The following is a 9,100-nucleotide window of genomic DNA, read 5'->3' as shown; positions in this document are numbered from 1 at the left end:
AGAGAGAGGTCAGGATTGGAAAGCCATTTTACAGATCTGTTAATTAATCTATTTGACAAATACTTACCAATCACCTATCACGAGCCAGGCACTGCTGTAGGTGCTGGGGAGAGAGCAGCATTTTGGGTCCTGCCCTCATGGAGCTTTTGTTCCCGTAGGAGATGTAGACAGTAAACGTGAGTACATAAATGTATGATACAAGTTTGGATTCAATCCCTTTATTTTACAGATGGAGAAACTGAAAAGATTTTCAAGTCCTCCAGTGCCATAACAGGGCAAAGACTTCCAAGCAAGTCTTCACAGTTTCAGAATATCCCCAAGGTCTTATGATATGACAGCAGGAACCAACATTTATTGAATATTCCTAGACGCAGGAACTGTTTTAAGTACTTCACATCATAAGTCATTTAATCCTCACATCAACTCTGAGGGAGGGAACTGTCCTGAATTCTGTTTTACAGATGGAGAAGCTAAGGCACACAGAGGTGGAGGGGAGCCCTGTTTGATCACACCTGCCCTGGTTCGGGGCCCATGACCAACCATGGTGCTATCCTGCTGCGCTGGCTGCATACTCTTACCCGCTAGCCTGGTCTGCACTATTTCTTTTGTCCCTCCCCTTCCACCCCCCAATCATGGTCTCAACGATTTCTTTCACATTCTGAGGAGCCTCTGGGTAAGTCCTCTCCCTCTTTGGCCCTCAGTTTCCTCATCTGCAAATTGAGGGGCTTGGATTGGATTGTCTTCAGGGCTTTCCATAATACCCTGATTGTTAGCCCCTTATCAATTTGAAATTATTTCATTCACTTGTTTTCTAGTCTGCTTTCCTCCCAGACTGTGAACTCCGGGGGACAGCGGCCTACTCATTCTGCTCACCACTGTCTCCCCGGAGCCTGGCACTGTGCCCTGCACTTAGTAGGCCCTTGACAAATATTTGTGTGTGAATAAAGAAATGACATGATAGTCCTCAGTTTTCTCAGAACCAGCTCCTGTGCTGTCTCCCTGGCCTTTCTTCCTTTCTCAGCCTGTGGGGCTCCCTCCCTCCCTCCCTTTCACCTCCCAGGGCCTCCAACTCAGGCCCTCCATCCGGCCTGCATTTTTCCGGGTTTGATATCATTTTTTCCACTCTCCCGGCTGCTGCCGGCTGCCTCTGCCAACTTTCCATAACTATAGCCCTTCCCCCATGACCACAGGGCCAGGACAGCTTGGGGTGGGGGAAGACCCTCCTCCTCTTCCCTTCCCCAGGCCAGAGTTAGGATGGGGAGATAAGTGCCTTCAGTGCCCGGCTGGCAAGACTGGGAAGGCGGGGTGTCGCAGCTGGAGTGCTTCACTCTTCCTTGGCACCGTGTTCCTGGTAGCAGGGACAGGGCCCACGTGGGGGGCTGAGGCATCTGGGCAGGCAGCTGTTTGGAGGCAGTGGTGTCAGCCATCAGGGACATGATGGTCTAAACTATTTGCATCTTGTTCTCCTCTCGAATTAGCGACACTCCTTCCCCTTCGCTGGAAACTCCTGACCTGACCCCTGAGGTCCAACCCCAGGCCCAGCCAGGCTGGATGCCTCTACCTATGACTTCCAGCACAGACATAGGAGGAGTCTGGGCCCTGGGGTCCAGTCCTTATCCTCACTGGCTGGGCGACCCTGGGATGCTCACTTCCCTTCTCTGGGCTTCAGTTTCCACATTCGGAAAGATGAATGAGTTGGACTAAATTGGGGGTTCATCCTGGGATAAATTGGGTTTCATGGAGTCGCACCCACCCCCTTTAAATTGTATGCAAAATTGTGTTTGAAAGCTCATTTCTGGGGACTCCACAGCTTTTTTTCACATTCTCCAAGAGGACTGTGGGTAAGTTGGATACAGACTATAGTTTAATAAGCCTGGATTGGAATCCTGGCAACTTCGCTTATAGCAGCTGTATGCCCTAGAGCACGAGCCTTCACTGTCCTGGGCCTCAGTTTCCTAATTAGTACACAGGGGTTATGAGATTAATAGTTGTATCAGTTTAGTACAGTCAGCTCTCAACAAACATCAATTATTTTAACGCCAAGATGAGTGCTAAGATTCCTTCCAGGTAATATTTTATGAATCTATCATCTAAGAAAATGGGTTAATAAGTAAATAGAGGTCATCACACTGAACTAGCTGTTTGTACTCTACTGGGTCTCCCTCAAAGGCCCCGGGCAGCGGCTATGCCCAGTGGTTCCAAGAAGGGCCTGAAAACAGAATTGGTCTAATGATTTTGACTGACCCCAACACAGGTCAGCAGGCTAACCCAATCTGCAGCCAAGATAGGAGAGGAGGAGGTGGTGACACCTAGATGAGCCCCAAAGAAGAGGTCTGGGTTTTCAGACGGGACATCCTTCTGGCTAGTTTATTGTGCTGGGTTTCTGAGAGTTGGCCAGAGGCCAAGAATAAAGAAAATTTTTACAAAAACACACGCCCTGCGTAAAAAAAAACCCTACTTTGTGCTCGGCTGGGTCTTCGGCCCCATAGTCTGTCCATCGCTTCCCGGACAGAGGGTCCCTGAAGTTGTGGCTCCGGGAGATGCTCTGGCAATCGGGGCAGCGGGCAGGCAAGGCCCACGAGTCGCATTTCAAGCTTTTGCCCCTCGGTGGCGTCAGAGGAGCTAAGCGTGCACCCCAGGGTCTCGCCACTTCTGGGAGGGCGGGCGGTCTCAGAGCACGGCCAGGTTGTGGCAGGACTTGGAGCGGGCCTTGAGTGCTCGGCGGCGGGCACTGCGGGCTGTCAGGCGTGCCAGGAAGCGACGAGCGCGCTGGCCGAAGCTCGCCCGCCGTCGGGGCGCAGGTGACTCCCGGGCTGCGCTGTCCCGGCGGCGCAAGCGCAGTTGGCGCACCACGCCCTCGAAGAGCTCGGCCACGTTGTGCTGCAAGGTGGCTGATGTCTCGATGAACTTGCAGTCGAACACCACAGCGCAGGCGCGGCCCTCTGAGGGGGCGGGGTCAGGCGGGCGGAGGGGAAGAGGAGATAAAGGTAGGAAGAGCCGTGTTCAGTCTCAACCAGAAGCAAGTTTTCCTTTTCCATATGTTGTGCTGGTGCCAGAAGACTCAGAGATAAATCAGGTCTGGCTTTGAGGAGTTAGTTTGCAGCCTAGTGACTGATAGTGGTGGCAGAAATGAGGCTGAGAAGACAGGGAGGCTGGGACCAGGTAGGGAAGGGTCTTGAATGCCAGGTAAGGAAGGAGTCTAATCTGTGTCAGAATTATATGGGGGAGCTTGTTAAAATGAAGATTCCTGGGACTGCCCGCAGAGATTCTGATTCAGTAAGTTTGGGATGTGGTCTTGGAACCCGCATTTTAACAAAATCTCCTGGGGTTATGTTTTGGAATTTTGAATGTCTGCTCACAAAGCATATACTCTTGCATCTCCAGCATGCCACTGGGCTGGGAGGCAAGAGCCTGGGTTCTAGTCCTTAGTGGCTGGTGATCCTCTGGAATTGGCTTCCCTTCTCTGGGTCTCAGATTCCATAATTTTTAGATTGCTCCCTGTAAGTAGGGCCATTTAAAGATCTTTACGGGTCCCACCTGATATATCAAACATATTAAAATATTCACCATCCCACTTCAAATACAATTTATATATAACTTTACATGTGTTGGTTTGTATTTGCAGGCGGACACAATATCATGTAGACAAGTAAAGCTTTCTGAAATCTGAATGTATAAATTTCTCTATTTGGGAACCAATAATTATCTTTTTCAGGTCTCAGATGTAAGCCCTTGAAAAGCCTGTAGGACTAGGCCTAACGTGCCTGGTGGATAAAGTATCTCTGATTAAGGGCATGGAGGAGCCAAAGTGGAATTTTTAAGCAAAGAAGTGACAAGGCCAGATCTGGTTCTGGGAAACTGGCAGCTGGTGAGGAGAACTGACTGGGGATAGAGAAGTATGGGGGCTGGCCCAGGCTAAAGTGGAGATGGCTGGATGGGGTGGAGGCTGTGGGAATGGGGGGAAGGGAATGTGGGGTTAAGGGAGGTGGATCTGAAAGAATTTGGGGACTGGTTTGGGGGAGTGAGAGAGGAGGCAGGAATGGTTCCTAGCTTTCAAGATTAGGCAAGTAGACGCAGGATGGCGGGGGAGGGGGTGAGGGAGGCAGACAGTCACTGAGATGAAGAGCTTTGGAGGAGGAGCAGTGACAGGCTGAGAAGAATGTGGAGGAGGGTGGAGTGGGGATCTCACCTTCCACGGAGACTTCTCGGCAGCGTGCCAGGTCTGCCTTGTTGCCTACCAGGATGATGGGCACGTGGTCCGCCTGATGTGTGCGCCGCAGCTGAATGCGGAGCTCAGAGGCACTCTCGAAGCTGCCTCTGTCTGCGATGGAGTACACGATGACATAGGCACTGCCCACCTGCAGGCAGGACTCCTGGCTCCAGCTTTCATCCTGTAGGGGAGGGACCCCAGGCCCATCTTCAGAGGACACAGAGACCCTGGCTGAGAAAGGGGCTGCGATGGTCTAATGGGTGGGATGGGCTGAGGTTTATACTTAGGATAGGCTTGGGGGACAAATTCTGCCATAATTCCCTATTCACCTTAGGAAAACCACTGATCTCTAAGCTTCAGTTTCTTCGCTTGAAAAATTGGGCTAATGACACCATCTCAATACATTCTCCCATTCATTGGTACCTTCTGTAGGCTGGGCACTGGAGGCAAAACAAAATTATTTGGTTCTTCCTGCTAAGGAGGTATGCTGTTTAGCTGTTCTGGCTTTACCTGTTTAACTCTTGTCTGGTTTCTGAGGAGGGTTCAGTCAGGCCAGACAGTCTTTTTGGCCTTCTGCAGTCTTCTCAAAAGAAAAAAATGGGAGGGAGAGAAGTGAAGATGGAGGCTGACTTCAAGTGAAGGCATTTTTCAGGATAGTTTTGGGGAGAGAGAGTGAGAGAAAGACAGAGACAGAGAGACAGACAGAGAGAAAGAGAGAGAGAGAGGAAGGAGTAACTGGAATGTGAGGGAAGGGGGAATGAGACGCACAGGCCATTTTAGGAAGTGGAGTCCTTGCAAGTTGTTTGACCAAGGAAAGAATCGGAGTTATTTTGCTATTCCATTTTGGATGGTGATCTGTTGTCAGGGACAGCACTCTGAGACTGGACCACCTGGGTAACTTTATAAGTGTTTAAGGAGACACAATTCCTGCCCTCCAAAGCTCACAGTCTGGAAGGGAGGCTATGGAAATGGAGAGTTATAATGCAGTGTGATAAGTATCCATATGCAAATGGCTGGAGAAGCCATGCAGGTGGGGGAGGCCAGAATGACTCACCTGGCAGAGAGTGGGAGGGCTTCACGGCGGACCTGAGTGGGGTTGAAAGGATGAACAGGTTGGGCAGGAGAGAAGAGAGTGGGTCAGGAGTGGGAAATACTGAATGTGGCGGAGGCATGTTTGTGAGGGGGGAAGGAGCTAGAAGTTTTCTGATAACCAAATAAGATAGATGAGTAGGAAATCATCAGATCCATGGTCAATATCATTGTCAAAGGGGCTAAGTTCTCAATAGCCATATTGATCCTTCCCCAGGCCAAATAACTGTGAGCTGAGTCAGACAGATGTGGGTTCTCAGCTTTGACTATGGACAGGATCCTTCCTCTCTCTGGGTCTCAATTTCCCCATCTGTAGCATGAGGTGGGTCTTCACCATTCATTCACTCACTCATTCATTCATTATTTTTTTTATACTCTCTCCATGTGACCCTGATGGTCAGTCAAGCTGAGGCACTACTGGATGAGCCAAAGGTCCACCCTGTTCTGTCAGATTCTGTCCCTGACCTCTAACCATCTAGCCCAAGGATGGGAAGGATGGAAGCTTATTTCAACAAGGCTGCTACTATGTGGACCCTCTTTGATTCAGTTACCCTATTTTACCTGTAGGAAAACCATGGGCCAGAGGAGAAAACTTTCTCAAGGCCATGCAGTCAGCTGGGCACGGAATTCCAGTTCCTGCCTTCTAGTCCAGTACTCTTTCTCCTCTGTCTCCCAAATGGGACTCCCACGCTGATCACGATTCTTAATTCACTGGATTCTTCCCCATAGATTCTCATCTGCATCCAAAAAGTACCCCTCCCTTACCAGTCTGTGAGCTCCATGGAGTCAGGAGATGTGTCTGCCTTATTCACTGCTGGGTCTCCAGTGTCCTGGCCCATGGTATATACCCAGCAAGTGTTTTTTAATGAACAAATGAATGAAAGAGTGGACCCTCAGCTGGAGGTTCAGAAGGTGATGCTCCCAGCAAGGATGGAGCGGCAGTCCCAGTGCATAAAATTATAGGTTCTGGGGTCTTATAGATCTGGGTTTGAATCTATTTGCTATCTGAGAACTTTGGACATATTACTTAAACTTTCAGATTTGATTTCCTCATCAGTAGAATGGGAATCAGAAGAACACTCACTGTATAGTTTTTGTCTTGACTGAATGTCATAATATATGTCCAGTGTTCCATAAATGTCAGCTGCTGTTAGGAGAATCATCATCATTATTATTATATTCATTTGGACCTGCATTTTCTTTTTAAAGGTTTTGGCCACACATATCTTTCATCCATTGCTTTTGGGCCTGTCACTGGAGCTGTCACCCATTCTTGTCAAGCCTTACAGGGCCTCCCTGAGTGTTAGGGGAGGGACCTACTCCTTAGCAAGATGGGATCTCAGGTGCTTTTTAGATCCTTCTCTTTGCTTAGTTGTATTCTTCAAAGTTCTATAGTGAAACATGTATTATCCGTATAGCCAGAAAAAAGAAAACTCAAGCACGATAAGAAAAATATAATAGGGACATGTCCCTGCCTGCTCCTGTCTTCCTGCTCTGGAAGGGGCTAGGGAAGGACACCCTTTGGTTTCCTTTTTTACTAGCTACCAAATTATGATTAATAAGAATTATCATAATTTACAATTCTTTACCCATGTTCAGCATTTTTTTTATGCTCCAAATTATGCTTACCTCTGTGAAATTGCATAAGAACTTAAAAAAAAACCAAAAAACAGCTGGTAAGGCAGGAATAATCGACCCATTTATCAGGTGAGAAAAGTGAAGCTCAGAGTGGGTAAGTAAATTGAACAAAGTCACACAGCTGGTAAGATAAAGGGTTCAGTCTCAGGCATTTTGATGCTAAATTCAGTGTTCCTTCCTCTGCACAATGTGGACGGGTGGAGTGGGATGAGGGTGCTAGTAAGAGGGGAAGGCTTGCAGGAGGAGAAGCACATCTTGGGATGGCTACGGAGAGGGAACCAGTGGAGTGAGAAAAGGGGGTGAGAGTCATGAGGTTCTTCTGTCTTTGGTTGGAAAGGCAGACTGGATCAGGCTGGGGGTGGGGTGAATGCACAAGTCATGGGTTTTTTGGGGGGGGACGAGGCTGAGAATGGCCCCTGTCCTGTCCCTATTCTATAGTGTCATAGGAGGGGATAGGAATCTGGTACTAGGCTCAGAAACCCTACCCCCAAATCTCGCTTGCTGTGCCATACCAGTTTCTCGGCCTCCCAGGTGTCCATGACCACCAGCGTGGTGTCCTCTCCATCCACCGTGAGGGTCCTCTCGTACACATCTTCTGCAACCGAGGGAAGAGCTGGATCTCAGGGGGAAGGAGCAGACCTGGGGAGGGTGTGGGCCTCCCTAGACCCCCTTATGGTCACAGCACCCCCTTCACTTCTCCTTGAAGAGCTCACCACTTTTTTTTGATGTCTGTCTTTCCTGATAGGTCAAGAGGCTCCATGAGGAGCCCATGTCTCCCCAGCTGTCAGCACAGTACCTGGCATATAGTAGGTGCTAAGAAAGCTTTTGTTGGTTTGGTTGACTGAATGAATGTGGGGTAGTGGGGTTAAAGTTGAGCTGGGAATTCTCCCAGTCTCGCTGTGTCCCTGGCTTACATGCTTCATGCCGGTGACGTTATATTGTTTGGGCCTCAGCCTTCCTATCTGTCACACCGAGACATTTGTATACCTCTCATATGGGTTCTCACTCTTAGAGGGGTCAAGCCTGGAGAAAGGATCTGGTCAGAGTGTCTCCACCTTCTCTTTGCTCTTAACTGACTTGCGTCCCCACTCACCCTGTGTCCTCTCAGCTAATCATGCAGGGACCCACCTTCATGTCCTCTGTCCTGTCCCTGTCCCTCATCGTCCTGGGGCCTCTGAGCCTCTCAGCTCACTGCATCTCTTGGGAATAAAGGAACCCAGAGCCCAGAACTTGGAGTCTGGAAATCTCCATTTTGGACAGTATTTTAGCTTTGCCGCGGATCGTGGTAGCCATGGATGGTTGTCTATGGAGCTAGGATGGTCCAAGACTCAGGGGGAGAGTTGGGAGCTAGGGGTTTCTGAGCTGGGTGGAAGTCCACCATTTCTTTACACGAGACTTAAATTCTAAATCTTTCATCCATGATAAATTGGCGAATTTCTCATTATTCAAGGAATTTCCCTCCCGTAGACCATTGTGCAGGCACTGCACAACTCTAGGGGGCATATTCACTTCATAGTCTATGTGAATGATGCCCCTTAGAGTTGAGCAGTGCATGAATTGTACAACTGTTCTTGGCAGCCTTGTGCCTCTTGATGACAGAGCTTTCTCTTCTTTGGCCACATCCCAGCCCAGCCCACAGGGTCCCTACCTCCCAGCTGTTCCTGGAGGTCTCGCTCTTGCTTCCCTGCAAAGAGGCTGGCCAGGCTGGTCTTCCCTACGCCAGGATCTCCAAGCAGTACCACGCGGTAGAGGGCCTCCCAGGAGCCTTCAGAGTCGCTGGATTCAGAGGACCAATCGTTGGGGGCAGGTGAAGGTTGCCGGGTGGGAGGGTTGAGGGAGGCTGAGTGGCCCAGACGGGGATGTTGGGGTTGTGCGGAAGTGGAGGGCGCTGTGCGCAGGCCAGGCTGGTGACCGCGGGAGGACAGGGGCAGTGGAGTGCTGGCTCGCCGTCGCAGGGGGGTCTTTGCTTCTTGCTGAGTGTTTAGCGTCATCCTTGAGAGGGGGCTCCGTCCTTCCGTCTTTCTAATGGTTGTTTTGAGCCACTTCTTCTCTAGGGTCCTGGTGAGCTGTTGAAATGGCTTCCTCCAGAGTCCCCTCTTGTTCAGATAGGAGGAGGAGGAGGAGGCGCCTCAGCTCCTTGGGGTGGGGGCTTTCTGGCTTCAG

The 9,100-nt window shown here is 49.9% G+C and overlaps 1 protein-coding gene across 1 annotated transcript; it reads right to left on the bottom strand.

The window, feature by feature from the left end:
• Nucleotides 1-2,663: 2,663 nt before the first annotated feature.
• On the bottom strand, nt 2,664-9,100 carry REM1 (RRAD and GEM like GTPase 1). Its single transcript, XM_015596966.2, has 4 exons — nt 8,586-9,100; nt 7,450-7,532; nt 4,190-4,391; nt 2,664-2,942 (listed from the first exon to the last, which is right to left on the bottom strand). The coding sequence occupies exons 1-4, from the start codon at nt 8,926-8,928 to the stop codon at nt 2,671-2,673; spliced, it is 900 nt and encodes a 299-aa protein (XP_015452452.1). The 5' UTR covers nt 8,929-9,100; the 3' UTR covers nt 2,664-2,670.

This window comes from Pteropus alecto, unplaced genomic scaffold (genome assembly GCF_000325575.1).
Source record: "Pteropus alecto unplaced genomic scaffold, ASM32557v1 scaffold45, whole genome shotgun sequence".
NCBI classification, from domain to species: domain Eukaryota; kingdom Metazoa; phylum Chordata; class Mammalia; order Chiroptera; family Pteropodidae; genus Pteropus; species Pteropus alecto.
The sequence above is the reverse complement of the archived record's forward strand: the minus strand, read 5'-3'. Positions and strand labels throughout refer to the sequence as shown.

Coding starts and splice junctions, on each gene's coding strand:
- REM1 (XM_015596966.2), bottom strand. CDS start 8,928: ATGACGCTAAACACTCAGCAAGAAGCAAAGACCCCCCTGCGACGGCGA. Junction 4,392..7,449: donor CCTGGGAGGCCGAGAAACTG/GTATGGCACAGC, acceptor CCTCCCCTACAG/GATGAAAGCTGGAGCCAGGA. Junction 2,943..4,189: donor CCGAGAAGTCTCCGTGGAAG/GTGAGATCCCCA, acceptor CCGCCCCCTCAG/AGGGCCGCGCCTGCGCTGTG.